Here is a 22,513-nt window from a genome sequence, read left to right as displayed (position 1 = left end):
TGGCATATCGGGGGGGGGTACGGCATACCTTGGGCAAGCACATTTGAGCCCAGGCATGCCACACTGCCCTCCGACATGCCACACTACCCTCCCCACATATGCCTTATATAGCCTTATACCCCCAGATATGTCACTCCGTCCTCCCAAGGTATGCCGTATACCCCCCTATGCCTATAGGTTTGCAGACTGGCTCACAGACAGTACCTTTATAAATAAATACAGGGTTAATCTTCACTGCCCCCAGGATTTAGATTCCCCTCAGTTTGTCCCCCTTTAGCTCTAACTGCACCTTAAGTTAACTTTATTTAATAACAACTGCCCCTAAATTAACCCTAAACCCCCTCACTAACTATAACTGCCCCTAAAGTAACCCTAAACACCCCACTAACTATAACTGCCCCTAACTTTCAGCAGCCCAAATATAATTTTTATACTCGCCAGTGAGTTCTTGAGCCATGTTGATGGTATAGGAAATGGGCGGGGCCAATTGACACTTTGGCCCCGCCCCTTACTTTCTCCCTGTCCCTCCCTGGTGGGATTCATACCTGAATTATAAGATGTTTGTGGTGGGTGGTTTTTGTGTTTATTCACACACCTTGTAATTCTGACATGAATTCACCGCTACTGAAATATCACCGTCAAACACCCAGTATGTATTCAGCAACACCTGAGTACAGTGATACACTTAGACTTTAAAAAAAAGCTATTTAGAAAGACTTTCTCTGGTACAATGTTTTGATATCACTTCACACAGATTAAGTGCTTTGGTTGCTAAAATAGGCTACATTAAAGGAAGGAAGAAACAAAGAGAAAAACAGATTTGCTGGCAAGTCCATGAGTCCGTACGTCTGCTTTTATTACAGATTCTTTTTTACATTTTTACTTTTATTTCCCTAGGTGTGGATTATGTTGTACCAAAGACTGGATTTTACTGCAAACTATGTTCATTGTTTTACACAAATGAAGAGGTTGCTAAAGTTACGCATTGTAGCAGCTTAGGCCACTATCAAAAACTAAAGGTAAGGTGTGTGTGTGTGTGTGTGTGTATACATGTGTGTATATATATATATGGCTTGAAAAGTATTGTCTTCTGAATAGACAAAGGTCTGGATAATGCCTACTTTCCTAGTGAGTTCCAGTTGAAGTTTCCATAGGAAATGACAACTGTCTGCTGGGTTTAAGTGGGTTCTTAATAACAAAGTGACAAGCCTCTGAATGAGGCTTTTTGTAAGGTTGCCAAGAAGTCAAAATTGTATACTCCAGCTAAAGGAACTGCTAATGACCCTTTAATCAGAGCTGTGGGCCAGCGCCCCAAACAAATTGAAACACAAGATATAATTGTTAATCAATGTAAAATTACACGCCTTATGTTGCTAAATTCAGTGGTTAATCGTCTTTACAGTGGGCTCTCCAGAACAGTATGCAATATGACCAGAGATCTGTAAAGAGGCAGTACCACTGATGTATCTAGCTATACCCTATCAGTGCCTCAGGCCAACCAGCCCCTAATCATTGCATTATCCATTCAACTATTTTAACATCCAGACCCAAACACTACAACTTATTTATTGGCCTTTTATGGGGTATAGACGTAAGATTAGTTTGTATGTCTTTCCTGTCATATTGTTACACCCAATCCTGCATCAGACTCCAGCTTTTCAAACTGATGTGCTTGACGGTCACATATTGAGAAAAACATTAATACCTTTCCGAACCAGGAAGAATCGTGAGCCTCCTTGGCGTAGCGCCTAGGTCTTGACAGCTAGTGAGGCTGTCATTCTGCTCCCACTAAATTCAGATGAGCCTTTATCCTTCCACTGTCAATGACCTTGTTAGTGCCTTCAGTGTTTATACAGGGTCGGTGGATATTACAGAGTTGTACAACGATATTGACCTGTCGCACCTATATCAACTTTCCAGGGCATTCACAGATAATCTGACTAACTCTTGCTCATCTAGGGTACATTCCACTTGGCTGCATCTTGGATTTTGTCTTTTTATGTATTACAGCTTTGTTTAATATTTAGGTCCTCTCTTAATTTCTCGAGTTACATCCTACTGCGATCAACATCAATTTGGGTGGGACAGTTAGGAATTATTACTGCGGGTTTAGGGTAAAATGATGACTACGTGGGCCAGAAACCAAAGCAGAAGGCATGGTGTAGGGACATTTTCCCATTAAAATATCCAGAAAAATTTCAAATTGGTGTAATCATGAAAAACTGACATTCCAGCTTTTTATGCTGATCGGTCCCCTACAGCCTGAACTCTGCATTGGGACCTGTTTTTTTTTTTGTTTTTTTTTTTTTTTGGCAGGGGGGGGTTGTGTAACTTAAAATACATTTAAAATTTTACATTACTTGTCAGTCCCTCATTTTCCCCCTGTAACTTACGCCTTTTTCTTTGTATAATTGCGCAAAATACTTCAGCTAAAAAATATTTTGTTCTAAAATTTTGTAAAATTGTAAAACAAATTGACCAATTGTCACGATTAAACAAAACAGGTGTAGGTTGGTCGGAATATGGCATCATGAAGCATGTTCATAGATTGATCTAGGAAAAAATGAATTGTGCAAGTTCCATTCTTAACCCCCCCAACAAAAAAAAACTTAACTAGAGAAGTAGGGGGTCTAACCCAACCCCTGAAAAAAGGCTCCATACTAGAGCCCTGCGCGGGACGGCTTTTTTAATCTCGCTCCCGCAATGTGGGTGTTTGTGGCCAATCACGCCCACCTCCTTACCTGAACTGCAGAGTTCCCACGCAGTCCCGCAAGGCTGCCTCACAAAAAAATTCTGGACCTAAACCGAAAATTCAGCGTTCACATAATAGGAGGGTGATTACAGCCTCCCTATGCCGTGGTATCCCCTCCCCCCCACACACACACACACACACTGGGGGGGATACGAGATGCACCGATATGTGAATATATCAGCTAAAAAACGTTTTTTATTTTATTTTTTGTATGCCAGAAAGAATATTTATTACTACGAGTTGGCCTCCACTCAAGAACATTTTTACAACATTGATTTCCTGCCTCATCTCTTAGCAGAGTTAATTTTATATGAAAGATATATACATCATGAATCCAAGAATCAAATTTCATATATCAGGAATAACAATCCCTGTTTATAGCTGCTTATACAATAAACTGATATTTCAAAATGGATCAAGACTAATTCCTTATTCAGTTATTTTAAATACACTACATTCATACTGGACGCATGCATTCAAAGGTGGCGGTAGGAGGAAGATATAAAAAAGTTATCAGTGACTAAGGTATATTTCAAGGCACTATACCTATTGGGGTCTTACAGTACATAAAATCAAGTGTAAATGATATAAAAAGACTCAAGGAAATTAGGCTTTAAACCGAAATGAGAAGATATCTAGGAAATAGAATCGAAGTTATTTGGATAAGTACCTATAATATATCACCATATGTGGTTATATTTAGAAAGATTTTGATTCAGCAAGTAAAAATATTTTTCCATTTTTGCTTGGTGCGTTATTTGATCTGTTCTCTTTCCAGGAAGGAGCTTGATCCTTCCTCCAAGCTCTAGCCATGCATATTTTTATAGCTAATAAAATGTTAACTGCCAATAATTTAAATGTGCTATTTAAAGGGGGTAGGGTCAAATGAAAAAGCAAGAAAACCAGAAATGTATGGGGCGCAGGTGCATATATAGGCAAAAAAAACAAAAAACAACACAATATAGTGTAGATGGTATGTCCAATGTTAGTTATTAAGTGATATGTTGCACTCACAAGTGAAAGAGGCAAATCCAACCCATCAATAAGGACTGTAAAAAACTTTAATATTCTTCGAGGTGAATCTAAAAAAACAAACTAAAATAGTGCAGTATCTTAGGTAAAACCGTATATACCGATGGTAATGCACTCACAGTTTTTTCATGCACAAAGTGCATATGCAGGCATTTGGTGCATGAAAAAACTGTGAGTGCATTACCGTCGGTATATACGGTTTTACCTAAGATACTGCACTATTTTAGTTTGTTTTTTTAGATTCACCTCGAAGAATATTAAAGTTTTTTACAGTCCTTATTGATGGGTTGGATTTGCCTCTTTCACTTGTGAGTGCAACATATCACTTAATAACTAACATTGGACATACCATCTACACTATATTGTGTTGTTTTTTGTTTTTTTCCCTATATATGCACCTGCGCCCCATGCATTTCTGGTTTTCTTGTATTTTCTACACTTTGAGGAAGAGTGTCGCTTGGGCAGCTGCGGTCCATACTAGGGAAGTATTTACACATTTATTTACTATTTATCACATTTCACCTAAGTAGCACGTATTTTTTTGGATTTCTTTTTGTTCTTATTCAAATGAAAAAGCCAAGTATAAGAGTGGATGCAAAAGTTACACTTAAATATAGCTGAAAATAGTTTAGATGTTTCCATCTTAATATTATCCAATTTGCAGCGTGCCCACCAAATATGGAATTGGGTCCCCTCCTCATAGCCACATCTCCAACATAAGTTAGTTTGAATTAGAAAACTTACTTAAACGAGAAGGAACTAAATACCATCAATGTATTAATTTAAAAAACATCTCCTGGATATTAATCCCCAACTTTCCATAGAAAATGTGATCTCACAATCATATACTGCCTTTATCTGTAGAAAAATGGCAAATAATTTTTTAGGGTATCAAGATAAGATGATATCATAGAGACAATTTTTTTATTATGATGTTTCTTAATAATTAACTCTAATTCTAAAGGTGGGTGGACTATCTGGGGTTTCAAAAAATGTTTCAATCTAAAATAAGTGAACAATTCATTATCGGGAAGCATAAATTTAGATTGTAACTCTGAAAAACTAAGAAATCATTCAATTTTAAACCTCCAAGTGTCCAGATATTATTTGAGGTCCAGTTTGTAAAGTCAATGTTCTGCATATGATATTTAAGAATGTTCAAAGGACTAAGAGCTGTGAATTCCACATCTGGGCCTTCTACTGTTCTAAATTTATGACTTGTTTTTATTGCATCCACTATAATTGGATTCATAAAGTTCAATTGTTTCAAGATAGAAGGTCTAAGTCAAATAAGTCGTACTCATTCGCTTGAATACGTTCACAATGCAGCCAACCCAAATCTTTATCTTTTTTAATGTCCCAATATAACACACGTGTGAATATTACAGCTTCATGTAACATTCTGATATCTGGAAACCCTAGACCCAGATATCTAGAACTACTCTTAATTGTTTTCTGACCCGATTTCCAAACAAAGGAGAGAAACAGTTTTGAGAATTTATCCAAAATATAACCCGAAACTCTGAGAAGTATTGTCCTAAAAAGATATAAGATTTTGGGGATTAGATAAGATTTTACCATATTAACTCTACCAAGCCAAGATAGCTCTATTAATTTCATTTTTTTCTTTTTGAGAAGCAACATTATTCAACACAATTTCATAATTAGAAAAGACCAGTTGAACATTAATTTGATCCGCAGATAGTCCACCGACTCTTTCGAACAGTCAAGATGATAATACTCAGCGAGGTGAGTCTTTTGTACAGGAGAAATATACGCTGACATCGCCTGCGTCTTTGGAAGATTCAATTTATAATTAGAGTATAAACTAAATTCTCGAATGGCTGACAAAGCTGCAGGGACTGAAACCTCTGGATTAGTCAGTGAGAATATCATCTGCATATAACGTTATTTTAAAAGATTGATCCTTAATATTAATCCCTTCAATATCTTGCAGTGATCTAATTTGGATCGCTAAAGGTTCTATACATAAAGCAGGGGAGCCAAGGGGCACCCCTGTCGAGTGCCATTGGCAATATCAAAAAATGTAGAGTTCAAAGCGGGCCCTGTGACCTTAGCAGTAGGAGTGCTATATAAAGCCATTGGACTTGATTTAAAGAATCCCGTAATCCCTGCAGCATCCAGAGTAGCACTCAAGAAGTTCCAGCTAACCCTCCGCGTCGAAGGCCATGAAGACAGGAGTAAGAGAATAATGGACCTGCGAAATCAGATCTACTATTTTCAGAGTGTTATCTTCTCCATTTCTGCCGCTGATAAATCCTGATTGATCTGGATGAATCAAATATGTTATTACTTTTCAATCTCTCTGCTAAAATTTTGGAATAGATCTTTGCGTCAACATTTATTAAAGAGATTGGTCTATAATTAGAGAGGGAACAGGGATCTTTCCCTGGTTTTGGAATTGGACAGATGGAAGCTTGGAGGAAGTCTTTAGCAGCAACACCTTGTTCTCCGATCTTGTTAAAGACCCTCAGCAAAAGGGGAGTAATCAAGGGATCTAATATCTTATGAAATAGTGCTGTATAACCATCTGGGCCAGGTGATTTCCGATTCTTTAGATTTGAAATAGCCTCTCTTATTTCACTCGGTGAAAAGGGTCTATTAATATGGTCTGCTTTTTCTCTAGATAGCTTTGGTAACGGAAGTTTACGTAAAAAGCATTCAATACGGGAAAGCGAAATATCTCTTGATCAGAGGTTATAAAGGGATTTATAATAGTCTCTAAAGGCTTCTGCAATTTGTGAAGTGTTTTTATTCTTTAATATTAATTTCTTTATTCTATGTCTTTGAGCTATTGACTTAATTTTGTTAGTTATCCACTTGTTCGGACGATTACTTTAAAAATACCATCTCTGCTTAGAGTAGGAGATGGCTTGCTCTAGTTTCTCGTCAAGTTTTGATTTATTCTCCGTCTGAATTACTGCCATTTCTCTTATCAGGATTGGGGTTTAATTTGTTAATTCGTTCGACCTTTGCCAGTGCTATATATAGTTCAGAGAGAGATCTTCCTTTTTGCTTGCTAATAAAGGCATCAGGTCTTAAGTACCCCCTTAACCCCTTGACTGCTAACGACGGCATGGTGCCGTCGCTAGCAGTCCCAGTCAGGTGCTAACGACGGCACCATGCCGTCACTAGCACTCTCCTACCTTGATGGGGGTCTGTGGACCCCCATCACCACCTACCCCGGCGATCAGCCCCTCATTTTGAAGGGCATCACTGGGACCACCCGATCCGGCCGGCGACGTCACGCGTAATGACGCGATGACGTCACCGCGCAACTTTATTGAAAACTGACAATTGTCAGTTTTCACGGTATGGGGGCATGCTGCTTAGATGCCTGTATCTCAGGCATCTGAGCAGCTACAGACCCCCAACATATACCGTTGGAAAGGAAATCGCCTCACCTTTCCAACGGTATAATGCTTGTAAAAAAAGAATAAAAAATATTATGTTAAAAAAATAAAAATGTACAAAAAAGTGAAAAAAATGATTTGGGGGTCTCTAAAGGCAGATAAATAAAGATCAAAATTGCCTAGAGACCCCCAAATTAAATTATCTAAACATAAACTGGTTTAACTTTAAAAAAAAAAAAAAGTTTAAGTATTCTAGCTAATTGATCACTGTGGTAGCCAATGTTACCACAGCGATCATATAGCTATAAAAAGTCACATTCCCTTTTTAAAAATGGCCGATACTAAATTTTAACCCCATGATCCCTTTGATCATGGGGGTTAAATTTAGCCAATGGTAGAGGAAGGCAATTTTTGAAATCCAGATGAACTGCAAAAATCAGCCATATAGCCTGTAGTACGTAAGTTAACCATGTCATCCCTGGAGCCCCTTGCATTTTTACTGCAAAACTTATTTTTGCTGTAAAAGTGATTTTTTTCTCCCTTTACGATCATCTCTTTGGGATTGTAAGGGGAAAGAATGGTGTGTGCTTCTGCGAGTGAATGTATGGAAAGTATGGTGTGTGCTTCTGCGAGTGAATGGAGATATGAAAAGCGTGTGAATGGTCAGTAATAAGGGTTGAAGCCTTGACGTGGCATTACTGCTCACGTAAGAAGTTAAATTATGGCTCAAAAAGTACATATTTTCAAAAACTACACCCCTCGGCGCATCAAATGAGGGGATGCGTGTGTTTCTAGGACAAACCTGGAGTGCGCAAGACACAAATGAACATGTCGCTATGGTTAGAAAAAACATATTTTCTAGCCAAAGCGACATATTCCATCATTATCTGTGAACTTAACTTTTGTCCTAGAAATACATGTAACCCCTCATTTGAAGCTCCAAGGGGTGTAGTTTCTTGAAATATGTACTTTATGTACCCTAATTTAACTTCCCAGATGTCTAGACCACCTTAACTTCAGATATGGCAGATTGGAGAATCTTGTTAAAAAATTGTCTTAAAACATTTAGGGGTGATGGCTGCATTTAGACAGCTCTAGACAGCTGGGAAGTTAAATTATGGTACATAAAGTATATATTTTCAGAAACTACACCCCTTGGCGCATCAAATGAGGGGCTGCATGTGTTTCTAGGACAAACCTGGAGTGCGGAAGACATAAATGAACTTGTCGCTTTTAATTTTTATTTATTTTTTATTTTTATTTGTGTGATATTCACTTATTTGTTGTGCAAGTCAGATTTGTGATACAAATACAAATAAGACCTCATTTGCTGCGGCTGGGGGTGTAGTTTCTAAAAATATATAGTTTTGTTGGCATATTTTAACATCCCGGGCAGCTAGAGCTGTTTAATTGACGCAGCCATGCATTAAATTTAAAGATGAATTTTGTGATAGTCTAATACATTTAACTTTTAGCAATAAAATATTAGAAAAACATAGTCTACTGTTCTCACTGTCTGTTTATTTTAGACCGGTTACCTACTACAAATATTTAGCAACACAGGTTTTGATATTAGAGTTTAGAAAAATAACATTACGAACTAGTTTTTATTGAGTTGGAAGTGAAAAATTACACTTTTTTCCCATTTTTGGTTGTATTTTGCAAACCTAATGAGACATACACATATAAAAATGGTATATTTGGAATCTGCTGGGTGTGCTGAAAAAAACAATATATGGTTTGTATAGTTTATTCCCAAGAAATTTACTTGAAACACGTTTAAACGTGAGATGCACCAAAATGCCGAAAACCAGCTTAGCACCAGGGTGTGAAATGGCTTAGCAGCCAAGGGGTTAATGTGCAGATTGCCAAACAGAGAAGCTTGATTAGTCGCGACACAGAACACGTTTACACTTCTCCAGAGTTCAGTGGCGACATGCTTTACACCACTTGATCCAACAATTGGCATTGGTAATGTGAGGCTTGCATGCAGCTGCTTGGCAATGAAAACCAATTCCATGAAGCTCCGGCTGCAGTTTTTATAAGGGGATGCACCAAAAAGAAAATTCTGGACCTAAACCGAAAATTCAGCGTTCACCGTGTGTGTGTGTGTGTGTGTGTGTGTGTGTGTGTGTGTATACACACACACACACACACACACACACACACACACACACACACACACACACACACACACACCTGGGCATAATAGGAGTGTGAATACAGCCTCCCTATGCCATGGTATCCCCCCACACACACGCGCGCACGCACATGCATGAATATTTGCATAAAAACGAGATGCACCGATATGTGACCGAAATATATCGGCCAAAAAAGGCATTATTGACAGACAGAAAAATTCAATATTAGGGATTGCTGTTAGCACTTATATACACTGCTCAAAATATTAAAGGGAACACTTAAACAACACAATGTAACTCGAAGTCAATCACACTGTCCACTCAGGAAGCAACACTGATGGACAATCAATTTCACATGCTGTTGTGCAAATGGAACAGACAACAGGTGGAAATTATAGGCAATTTAGCAAGACACCCCCAATAAAGGAGTGGTTCTGCAGGTGGTGACCACAGACCACTACTCAGTTCCTATGCTTCCTGGCTGATGTTTTGGTCACTTTTGAATGCTGATGGTGCTTTCACTCTAGTGGTAGCATGAGACGGAGTCTACAACCCACACAAGTGGCTCAGGTAGTGCAGCTCATCCAGGATGGCACATCAATGCGAGCTGTGGCAAGAAGGTTTGCTGTGTCTGTCAGCATGGTGTCCAGAGCAGGGAGGCGCTACCAGTACATCAGGAGACGTGGAGGAGGCCGTAGGAGGGCAACAACCCAGCAGCAGGACCGCTGCCTCTGCCTTTGTGCAAGGAGGAGCAGGAGGAGCACTGCCAGAGCCCTGCAAAATGACCTCCAGCAGGCCACAAATGTGCATGTGTCCACTCAAATGGTCAGAAACAGACTCTATGAGGGCCCGACATCCACGGGTGGGGGTTGTGCTTACAGCCCAACACCGTGCAGGACGTTTGGCATTTGCCAGAGAACACCAGGATTGGCATATTCGCCACTGGCGGTGCCCCCTGTGCTCTTAACAGATGAAAGCAGGTTCACACTGAGCACATGTGACAGAGTCCGGAGACGCCGTGGCGAACGTTCTGCTGCCTGCAACATCCTCCAGCATAACAGGTTTGGCGGTGGGTCAGTAATGGTGTGGGGTGGCATTTCTTTGGGGGGCCGCACAGCCCTCCATGTGCTTGCCAGAGGTAGCCTGACTGCCATTAGGTACCGAGATGAGATCCTCAGACCCCTTGTGAGACCCATATGCTGGTGCGGTTGGCCCTGGGTTCCTCCTAATGCAAGACAATGTGTGTCAGCAGTTCCTGCAAGAGGAAGGAATTGATGCTATGGACTGGCCCGCCCGTTCCCCAGACCTGAATCCGATTGAGCACATCTGGGACATCATGTTTCGCTCCATCCACCAACGCCACGTTGCACCACAGACTGTCCAGGAGTTGGTGGATGCTTTAGTCCAGGTCTGGGAGGACATCCCTCAGGAGACCATCCACAACCTCATCAGGAGCATGCCCAGGCGTTGTAGGGCGGTCATATACGGGCACGTGGAGGCAACACACGCTACTGAGCCGCATTGTGACTTGTTTTAAGGACATCACATCAAAGTTGGATCAGCCTGTAGTGTGGTTTTCCATTTTGATTTTGAGTGTGACTCCATATCCAGACCTCCATGGGTTGATAAATTTGATTTCCATTGAGAATTTTTGCGTGATTTTGTTGTCGGCACATTCAACTATGTGAAGACGAAAGTATGTCATACGATTAGTTCATTCATTCAGATCTAGGATGTGTAATCTTAGTGTTGCCTTTTAATTTTTGGAGCAGTGTATATAGATTATCCTCTGGGTTCCTGTTCTCCTGGCCGGTGTAGAGACTCTGCTTCCACAGGTAAGCAGCCTGGCCCCTGCAGACTATTTTCGGACTTTTGTTTTTATTATGTCGGCAGTTTGCCAATAATGCCTTTTTTGGCCAGATATATCGGTGCGTCTCGTTTTTATGCAGATATTCATGCCTGTGGAAGTTGAAACTCTTCAGCTATGCAATCAGTGTTGGAGATTTTTATCACAATGTCTAAATGCAGTGCTTGATTTTATACACCTGTGACAATTGGTATGATTGACACACCTGAATTCAAATTTTACTTAGGACAATTCCTATACTCTTGTCCTCATAGTGTATGTTCTACTGGCCACTTTATTAGGTACACCTTGCTAGTACCAGGTTGGGTCCCCCTTTTGGCTTCAGAACTGCCTGTATTCTTCATGGCATACTTTCTACAAGGTGCTGGACACATTCCTCAGATTTTGGTCCATATGGATATGATGGCATCATGTAATTGCTGCAGATTTGTCGGCTGCACATCCATGATGCGACTCTCCAGTTCCACCACATCCCAAAAGTGCTCTAGTGTATTGAGATCTGGTGACTGTGGAGGCCATTGGAGTACAGTGAACTCATTGTTGTGTTCAAGAAACCAATTTGAGATGATGTGAGCTTTGTGACATGGTGCATTATCCTGCTGGAAGTAGCCATCAGAAGATGGGTACACTGTGGTCAAAAAGAGATGGACGTGGTCACCAACAATACTCAGCTAGGCTGTTGCATTTCAACAATGCTCAATTGGTACTAAGGGGCCCAGAGTGTGCCAAGAAAATGTCCCCCACACCATTACACCACCACCAGCCTGAACCGTTGATTCAAGGCAGGAGGCATCCATGCTTTCATGTTTATGCCAAAGTCTGACCCTGCCATCTGAATGTCGCAGCTTGAATTGACTCATCAGACCAGGCATTGTTCTTCCAGTCTTCCACTGTCCAATTTTGGTGAGCCTGTGCTAATTGTCTTGGGTGACAGGAGTGGCACCTGGTGATCTGCTGCTATATCATCTGCTTCAAGGTTCGACGTGTTGTGCATTCAGAGATTGTATTCTGCATACCTTGGTTGTAACGAGTGGTTATTTGAGTTACTGTTGCCTTTCTGTCATCTTAAACCAGTCTGACATTCTCCTCTGACATCGAGGCATTTACGTCCACACAACTGCCGCTCACTGGATACATTTGCTCTTTTACGGGCCATTCTCTGTAAACCCTAGAGATGGTTTTGTGTGAAAATCCAAGCAGTTTCTGAAATACTCAGACCAGCCTGTCTGGTACCAACAACCATGTCACAGTCACAGTCAAAGTCAGTTCAATCCCCATTCTGATCCTCTGTTTGATCTTCAGCACGTCTACATGCTTAAATCCATCGAATTGCTGCTGTGTGATTGGCTGATTACCCGTTTGTGTCAACAAGCAATTTAACAGGCATTCCCTGATAAAGTGGCCAGTGAGTGTGTTTATAAAATTATATGGTACGTATTTACGTGTTTCTGGGGCTGCTGATTGTGTATATTAACATAAAGTTCCTATATATGAGGGCTGCAACAACTAATCGATAATGAAAATTGTTTCCAACGAATTTCATTATCGAGCAAATGCTCTGAAAAATACCCCTCGTTTTATAATCTTTCATTCAGTGCGACTCACAGCAGTTACTACTTACCAGTCCCTCCCTGCAGTCACTGACGCTTGGCCCCACCCATTTCCTTATAGCGTCCACAATTCATATTTGGGCTGAGGTTAGGAGAGGTGGGGTTTAATTTAGGGGCAGTTATGGTTAATGGGGTGTTTAGGGTTAATTTAGGGGCTGCTATGGTTAATGGGGTCTTTAGGGTTAATTTAGGGGCTGCTATGGTTGATGGGAAGCCTGGGATCATTGTGAAGTGCACACTTTAGTCATGACATTAGTTTTTACAGGCACACCTTTTCACGATGGCATGGAATGTTATGAAGGGGTTGAAACTGACCCATTGTTTACAGCCGGCCCATTAACATTATAGCCACATTCATGTGACCTAAATGCAGCTGTCTGAAATTTTTATTTTGCAATATTAGCCCTTTAGCTTTTAATTTTTTAAAAAACATTTTTTAAACATTTTTACCACTTGTAAAATTTGAGTTTCCATTAACTTACATGCTGTCATATCATTGCTTTGTACAGATGTGTTAAGTGTTAATGTTAAATTATTCAAAATAAGATTTTTAGATTATGCTGACATGCTTAGATTGGAGTTGATATTGATGTACATATTCCTTATGAATTCTGATTTTTTTTTTTTTCTTCTTCTTTAGAAAGTCCTGATAAAGATTGCCAAGAATACAAAGAAAAAGGCATGAGGATCAAAACCTGTCCTGTGTCGAATAATTTTCCTTGTGTTTAGAGCATTAAATACTTGGTTTCTTTTGGTTTTTTATTTCCGGTGTTTCAGTATTCTTAAATATGCTAGTTTGTTTTTATTGCATTATACAATATCAGATTTTTTTTGTCTTTGATTGTACAAACATAAACTCACGGTATGCAGAGCCTTTGTGTATTAGTATTGTAGAAATTAAGACCAAACCAAAAGGTTATTTTACACCATATTTCATTAGTTTTATAGGTGTGCATAGTTAAACTAAATGGGACATTCCAGCCATCATATGTGCTTTAAATTTCTGTAGGGCTTCTGGTGCATATGCATTTGTTCCTATCATGACACATGGTACACTCGATGCTAGTCACCTCCAGGGCTGTTTTTATGAGTCTGATACCCCTGTGTGCTTGTTCAAAAAGCGCTCTTGTTGATGGGTTTTAGGAAGGGTCAGACCACAGGAGGTAGGGATCTGCAGCTTCTCAACTACAGTTCTTGCACAAGGCTTGAATATTGCATATTATATTACTCTGTTTAAACATCCTGCTTGGAACACTTGAGTGTCCCTTAAAATTACCTTCCTAGCGCTCTATGAAGCAAATCAAGGTTTTTAGCTAAGCAGAATTGGGGTGCTAGCTGTCACAACAACTTAACTTTTTGCTAAGCACATCTGCTATAGTACAAGCTATGTTGAAATACCTTCATGTTCGTCTCATGTTAACCAGTTATTTTCTTTTACATTTCACTGTATCTCCTTTTTCCCCATTTTAAGCCAAGCATTTTAACACGCTCACATTTTGTTTTTCCTTTTATTGTGCCAGGGGGACGGGTCTGCCCCTCAGCCTACAATCTATATCAGGCTTACTAGATGTCATTAAAGCATGTATGCATAATATAACGTGTGTGTGTGTGTGTCTGCGTTTAAACCCCTAACAGTACTGAAATAACATGAGGCATGAAGTGCTGAGAATATACATAGGGTTAGGGCTGCAATAAATTGAAATTACATAAGTGTGAACCCCCAAAATATAATATAAAAGTTCTAAAGTGATGAACCTGTATTCTGAATATAGATAATTTAAGATAAAATACAGAAACAATATTTAAAAGACAGTCCACAAATACAAGGATGTCAGAGATTCTAGTTTGCTAATCAATTTATGGCAAAAGTGATATTTTGCTAGACCAAACCCCTTCCCATTTTGTGTTGATACATATTGCACTATTGAAGGGCCTAGTAACTCGAGGTTTTGTAGCCACTAAAATTAGTTTTCTTTTAAGATAAGTGGCCAGTCTAGATCTAACAAAGCCCTCTCTGGCAGAAAGGGCAACAATAACAAATTTAAAATCCCCCCCAATCCAATTTATTGGCCTTAACTAAACCGATTATACAGAAATTATCCACTCCTTAAACCACACCTCCAGCAATGATCAACAGAACTATACATTTTGGCTTCTATTTTATTTCCCTATGTTTCCAGAGCTTTACAATCCTTTATTAAATTATCTGGTTAAATCAGACATTGAGATGAAATTTACAGAAAGCAATTGAAAATATCTAGGGCTACAACTAACTATTAGTTGGGCGATTTTTTTTTTTTTTTTTTTTTTTTTTTGATCGGATAAAAAAAATATATATGTACATTTTTCATTTATTTAAAATGTAATAAACTTGATGTTAAAAACAGCAGAATAAAAAAAACTTTTAGAAAAATGCATTTCTTGTTTTTATTTCCCAACCTGCCCCCCCCAGTTATGCACATTTGAGCCCAGATATGCCACATACCCCCAGATATGCAGCTCTGCCCTCCCCACATATGCCTTATATACCCTATATACCCTATATGCCTTATACCCCCTTATGCCACGTACCCCAGAATGCTTTATACCCCCAGATATGCCACTCGGTCCTCCCCGATATGCCACTCTGCCCCCCAGATATGACTCATACACCAGATATGCCACTCTGCCCCCCCAAATATGCCTTATAACCCCTAAATACCCCTGTGCCCTTGATATGCCCCCCCGACTTACCCCCCATGCTTCAGACTCCTTGGTGTCTAGTAGGGGCAGCCGGTGAGCGTGTGCGTAGACATCTGCTTCTGGCCGGCACTTTCGCTGGAGCTTCTATGACTGAGCACCGGAAGGTCATGTGACACCGGTGCTCAATCATAGAAGCCCTGGCGGAAGTGGAGGGCACAGCTGTCAGAGATGAGGATTCGGGTCCCCTGCTGCACTGCGGGGGATCTGGCTCTTAGTGTTATTGTCTGACCTCAAATAGCATTTGCTCTGGAAAAACCCTAATCTTATAATCGATAAAATAGATTCAACTGATCGATAATGAAAACCGTTGCCGACTAATTTCATTATCGATTAGTTGTTGCAGCCCTAAAAATATCATGTAGCAAGAGAATCTCTACATTTTGATCTTTCAATTTGCTAATCTTTAACTAAAATAATTCTCAAACAATTAAAAATTAGGATAAATTTGTTGCAGTGTAGACACATCTCTGTGCTGTCTACCAACAGCCTGGACCCTCCCTTGTGTGCAAACACTACACCGCTGCCTCTGTGCCAGCTGATTGTATGTATTAGTGTTCGCCATAAGTTGTAAGGATATAGAGGTATGTTCCCGAGGGGACTATACGTGTTAATTGGAATCATGCGAAAAATGTAATTAAATTTGTAATTAGAAAATGTAGCAGTTACTTTAATTAAGCATTTAGTATTTTCCTTTGTCCATACACAGAGAAATCTTAACCTTATATATAGTTTACCTTCCAGTTTTGCATCTTTCGTTTATAATATGAGGATTTACCCAAATATTCTATTACTCGTTAACTGATGAAAGTCACTCTGTCAAAACAACTTTTTGTGAAAGCCTAGCTTGTTGGAACTAGAGCAAAAGAGCACTACAGACTTAATTTTTTTTACCTCTGCTATAAATCCAAGAACAAATAGAAAAATGCCAGCTTGAACTCTGGAAAGAAGAGATGATACAACAAATGTCTTTATTCATATATTTGGGCCATGGAAGCAAAGGCAACACAGGAAACCTAGCGGGACCAAACTTAACCCATTTGGCATTATACATCCTTATTCCAAATCTGCACTGGTAGTGGGTCAGCTACAAAACATTATGGGGGGGGGGAGAGAATAGTAAACTACCGGAGAAGACTAGAATACATATAAAATGAAGATTAATATGCTGTGTTTGAAAATCAAGAGAGAATGGATAGATAAATCTATAATAAAAACTTAACTTGGGCTGTGACTAATAGGTTAAACAAGGTCCATGTACTAACAAATTCATCAGATAAGGCAAAGAAAATATATGAAGAAAGAAAGTCAAAGTATCTTGAATGTGGAGGGGGCATGGTTAACCGCCAAACAAGATGGCTCTGAGCTCTGCTGACCCTCTCTGCTACAACTGGCTTTCAGTGTGCTATTCCTCACCTTCCGCTGCCATGGGGAAACATAATTGGTTGTCTGGTACACCCAAATCACATCCCACCAAAGAAAAATCGAACCTTACCTCCGTCAGGAAGTTTTTCAGGCCCTTTGGAAACCAACTCCGGGGACTCGCAACCTCTGGGGACCGCTACACGAATCACCTACTCTTCACGACCGCAGTACTTTTCCGGGCTCCTAGCCCCTGCACGGCCGCCTCATTGGGGACTGTTCCTTTGTCGTCCATCACCTCTCGCGGCGTATGGATCTTCTCCATCGTCTACACGTTCCTGCTACATACTTCCACATACTTCTTCCCTCCAGCAGATCCAGTCCTGCTTTGCGATTCATCCGTGCCGCTGGGCTACGGTGATGACTTTATTTCCTTTTTATTTGTGTTACCGCCGACTCACCTTAAATCCCACACAGCTGCATTGTCTCTACTGTGACTATGCACCGTTACGCCTTACTTCAACAGGCAACAGGTCATGGAATTTTACTTCGTATCCTTTCACATGGCTCTCAAGCCCAGGCGGTTTGATAACTGTTATTTAGACATGACAGAGTACCTCAATTGTATGTCTGCAATTTCTATGTGCTTGGGGTTACGTTATTTATGAGATGTTTTTTTTTTATTAATTTTTTCCACACACATACACTCACATCCTTTTCCACACGTTGCACGCCACCATGGGGTATCGGTATGATACCTCTCACTCACCATTACTGCCTTGCCATAGCCGCGGTCGGCTCTTTAGGCACCCATTTCCCTTCCACGACTCTTTTGGAGGCCTCTTTCTCCTGATTAGACCAGCATAACGCCCATTACATCACTCTACCTGTGCCCTATACCTTACACATGCTATGGCCTCTGCACCTTGTTTATAGTATACATATACATTCCCACCCCCAGTGGGACACGCGCTGTATATCTCATACCCCCTTACACACCTTACCCTACACTGATTGTCATATTGCACTTTTTATACATATTTTTGTGGGGGAGAGGCGGTGGGCTCTGCCTGGCCTCTTTACACAATCACACGCACTTCTTTACTTTACTCTCTGCTACTTCTCACGTGCTCCCCCACCAGAGCCTGCCCACCTATCCTTGCAGGATGGGTTGTGGTTCTTTGACCGCATGGTTGGTCCATTGGCTCACCATTGGATGCTTCGGCATCGGGCTGCTGTTTTGCCCTAGTTGGAATTTTTTGTTCCTTTCTTCTGTTTTCTTTCGGTATTACTCTTTGTTGCTAATGTCCTGTGGAGACTATACTATTTTGCGTTACATTCTCAGACACCTGTTGTTTTCGGATACCCATGGCTCTTGACTCACTGAATGTTACTTCCCTTAATGTTAGGGGGCTCAATAAACCACAGCAACACTCTAAATTGCTGTATATGTTACGCTCTCTGAAGACCCATGTCGCTTTTATTCAGGAGACCCATTTTTTAAGTTCAAAACCACCCAAATTGACTAATCACGTCTATCACACTGCTTACTTTGCTAGCTCCCCCTCTTCTAAAACTAAGGGGGTGGCAATATTGATTCATAAATCGGTTCCTTTCCAGTACACTGACGTCTGGAGAGATCCTGAGGGCCGCTGTTTGTTTCTGAAGGGATTCCTAGGTCCCCATAAGATTACTTTTGCCACTGTCTATGCCCCTAATAGGGATCAGGTTCCTTTTCTGACAAAACTCCTCTCTAAACTGGCTACCTACCAGGAGGGCGTAACCATCTTTGGGGGAGATCTGGACATGGTTTTGGACCCGAGACTTGATTGCTCTGTTGTGAAATCTCACATACCTTATGTTAAGATTAAACGGATAAGCGCATGCGATTGTTTTTTTTTTTTTTTCAAACTTCTTTTTATTTAAAGTTTTTTTTCTTTTTTATGTTTTCTTTGGTTCGTCACGATAAGGATACAGAAAGAAAGAAGGGGGGGTCACAAAAAAAATAAAATAAAATGCAGTGTCAGATCCATGGTAAATTTCAAATGACAAACATATTCACACAGTACATGTGGAGGGGTACAGAGCCAACACAACAAGAATGTCGCATAATAAATATAAGTAAGAATATGTATAAGTTGAGGATATGTAGCAAAGAGAATGAAAAGCATGAGTAGTCCTCATCATTTGAGGAGAATGACATGGTATCAAGTAGAGGTCCACAAAGAGGAGGTGAGATGGTAATGTGTGTGTCAGCCATATGGGTAGGTACAGAGGTTCTCGCCGTGAGGTGAATATGACACTATGTATCCATAGACGTGAACGTGTATAAATGTAGTCTGAAATGAAACAGAACATAACAAACAAGAACAAATAAACCCTCTGCTCATCCTGCGTGGTGGTAAAAAAAAAAAAAAGGGGGGGGGATTGCCCATTATTAAACACCATGTTGTGCACAGCGACAGAACCTATGCAGGTACAGTTGGAGTTCTGCCTTGAAAAAGTTGGAGACTGTACCACGAGGTATGTTGAAAAGCGGATTGGATCAACAATTGTGTGTCTGTTTTCAATGTGGAAATGAATGTGCCCCAAGTGTCAAAAAATTTACTGGTGGATTTTTCTTTTGTCAGCGTGGCTTCTACCCAATCCATCCGAAATAGGTAAAACAATTTGTCTTGGAAAAGAGTGAGAGTGGGTGGTTGAGGTCGGATCCAGTGGTGAAGTATATATTTACGGGCCACAGCAGTAACAATATGTGTGAGTTTTTTAGAAGAACGACCAGTAGGACCAACCATACCCAACATCGCCACCTCAGGAGATAGCGGAAACGATACAATCTTGTGGTTCAAAACAAAAGTATGTAAATGGGACCAGAAAATTTGAATTAAAGGGCATTGCCAGAAGCAGTGAAAGGAGTGTGCATTTTCAGCATTGCATTTAGGACAATTAGAGGTTGGCCGCAAACCCAGTTTGTGGAGACGCTCAGGAGAGAAATATACATCATGAGTTATTTTATAAGCCATTTCCTTATACGTCGCCACTGGCAGAACAGAGGAGGCGGTAACGGTAGCTTTACATATGTCATCTCTGGTAACAGTCGGTATGTATTTTGTCCATCTGTCCAGTCCACCAATCTTGTCAGTCGAGTCACATGTAGATCGAATAAATTTATATAAAAATCTGATGGAAGGTGTATGTCCTCTGTGTTCGTAAATGTGTCTGTCAAGAAGGTTGTGCCAGTCATGGCGGGTGAAATGAGCAGTGACCGAACCAACATAACTTTGAAGCTGCAGGTATGCAAACCAAGGAATCTGTAGGTTAGGAAATTTGTCTCGACATTGACTTAGTGTAAGAATGCGTTGGTTAGACTCATCAAGGAGATGAGAAATTGATGTGAGACCCATGGCGTGCCACATGGTGAATGGAAGTGAGGAGCGGCCCTCCTGGAAGGCTGGGTTGTGAACAAGCGGTAAGTGAGAAGTGTATTGCCAATTGAGTTTGAGGAGGGTACGAAGAGATTTCCAAGCTCTAATCGTGGAGTATAATAAAGGATTGTCTCTCACATTTTCCGGTAATAAAAGGTATGGCGTGTGTAATAAGACAGATAACAAATGCGGGGTGCATAATTGACTCTCAAGAGAGGTGTCTGTAAATTTGTGGGACAGGGACAACCAATCAATCGCGTGTCGTGAAAGAGCAGCTATGTTATATTGCTTAATATCCGGGAAATTAAAACCCAAGGACTGTGGTGTGTGTTTAAGTTTATATAAGCCAATCCTGGGCTTCTTTCCCTTCCAGAGGAAGAGGTTAAATTGTTTATCCAAAAATTTGAGATCAGTGGATTTGATTAAAAGGGGTAAGGATTGTATGGTGTAAAGAAGTTTAGGAAAGCTAATCATTTTAATGAGATTAATCCTACCCGTCAGTGTCAAGTGTAACGCGTGCCATAATTTCAGTTCATTCGTAACCTCCTTAATGATTCTAGAAATGTTTAATCTGTAGAGTAGACGTGGGTGTTTTGGTAAAGTGATGCCTAGATATTTAATTGAGGTCGTCGCCCAATGAAAGCCAAAACTAGGGGTATCCGGAGGCAAAACAGAAGGGCCCAAATAAAGCGCCTCCGATTTGTTGACATTAATTTTAAAACCTATCACCTCTCCCCAGGTGTGTAGTAAAGAGAGAGTGTGTGGGATGGACGTTTTGGGGTCAGAGATGTATAAGAGGATGTCATCAGCAAAAGCCGTCAGTTTGTGTTCCAGTGAACCAAAAAAAATACCTCGAAAATCAGTGGATGAAATAAGAATACGGAGCAGGGGATCCAAAGCCAAATTAAAGAGGAGAGGAGAAAGAGGACATCCCTGTCTAACCCCTCAGCCCAAGCGAATAGACTCAGACGCCATCCCGTTTGTGATGATAACCGTTTCTGGACACGTGTATAAATTGCGTATAAAGTTTAAAAAGTTTTGTCCAAAGAAACGTTTTTTTAAGATCCTGTAGAGGTGAGGCCAAGCTACAGTATCGAAAGCCTTTTCTGCGTCTAAACTTAATAAGGCTCGAGGATGGCGATCAGGGTCAGAGTTGGATGTTATTACAGCTCCCTGGGCTGTACGGATACCCCTGACTGAATTACGACCTTTTACGAAACCCAATTGGTGGTGTATTAATAATTTTGGTAGGAAGGATTGCAGTCTGGAGGCAATTAATTTAGTGAGAATTTTCAAGTCTTGGTTGAGAAGTGAGATGGGTCGGTATGATTGAACATTTGTAGGGTCTTTGTGTGGTTTAGGTGTCAGTATTGTAGTGGAACGTGTCAAAGACTGTAGTGGGCAATTATTTTGAAAAATATCATTATATAATGCAGTGAGGGCTGGCACTAGGTGTTGTGAGAGTATCTTATAGTATTCAGCGGAAAAGCCGTCTGGGCCAGGAGCACGACCGTTGGGCAGAGAGTGAATGGTGTGTTTAACCTCCTCCTCTGTTATGATAGCATTTAAGTTGTCCCTTTGTTCATTGGTAAGTTTTGTCAGTTTTGCCTTCTGTAATAATTGTATGCCTGACTCTATGTTATCTTGTGCTGGGGTATATAGGTGTGTAAAAAAAGTTGAGAATGCATGATTAATATCTTTAGGTTGAAAAACGCTATGTCCCGCGTCGGTAACGATTTTATGAATAATATGTTTTGGTTTGCGGGATTTCGCCATATTGGCCAATAATTTACCAGCTCTGTTGCCCCATCGGAAAAATTTGTTTTTTGTGTAGTCTATTTGAGTTTGGGCTTTCTCTAATAACAAAGCGTCTAAGAGCTGCTTACATTCCGTGTATTTGATTTTGTGAGAGTCATCTTTATGGACAGAGTAGTCAAGAAAAGTGCGTTGCACTTCTGCAAGTAAGGAATCATACCTCTGATACCAGCGTTTACGTTGATTTGCCTCATAAGATATAATGTTACCCCTTATTACTGCTTTAGAGGCTTCCCAGAAGAGCATATGATTATCAATGTGTTCCAAATTGTCATCTTGGTAATTTGCCCAAGATGTTTGTAACATGGTGGTAAAATCGTCTCTACAGGTATAGTGAGCAGGGAATGTCCAATGTCTATGTGACCTTTGTGTGTTGGGTAGTTGGACCGTAAGACG

At 40.4% G+C, this 22,513-nt stretch overlaps 1 protein-coding gene across 3 annotated transcripts in view; it reads left to right on the top strand.

Annotated features, from left to right (window-relative positions):
• The window catches only part of MATR3 (matrin 3), a 69,588-nt gene extending 55,941 nt beyond the window's left edge, over positions 1 to 13,647 (top strand). For all 3 annotated transcript variants that reach the window (XM_053465372.1, XM_053465371.1, XM_053465373.1), the window contains 2 exons: positions 898 to 1,019; positions 13,417 to 13,647. In XM_053465372.1, the coding sequence (XP_053321347.1) occupies positions 898 to 1,019; positions 13,417 to 13,461 (167 nt within the window). In that variant the 3' untranslated portion in view covers positions 13,462 to 13,647. The remainder of the gene's footprint in view (positions 1 to 897; positions 1,020 to 13,416) is intronic.
• Positions 13,648 to 22,513: the final 8,866 nt, after the last annotated feature.

Source organism: Spea bombifrons, chromosome 4 (assembly GCF_027358695.1).
Source record: "Spea bombifrons isolate aSpeBom1 chromosome 4, aSpeBom1.2.pri, whole genome shotgun sequence".
In the NCBI taxonomy this organism is placed as follows: domain Eukaryota; kingdom Metazoa; phylum Chordata; class Amphibia; order Anura; family Pelobatidae; genus Spea; species Spea bombifrons.
Note: the sequence above shows the minus strand (reverse complement) of the source record. Positions and strands in the feature narration are given on the sequence as shown.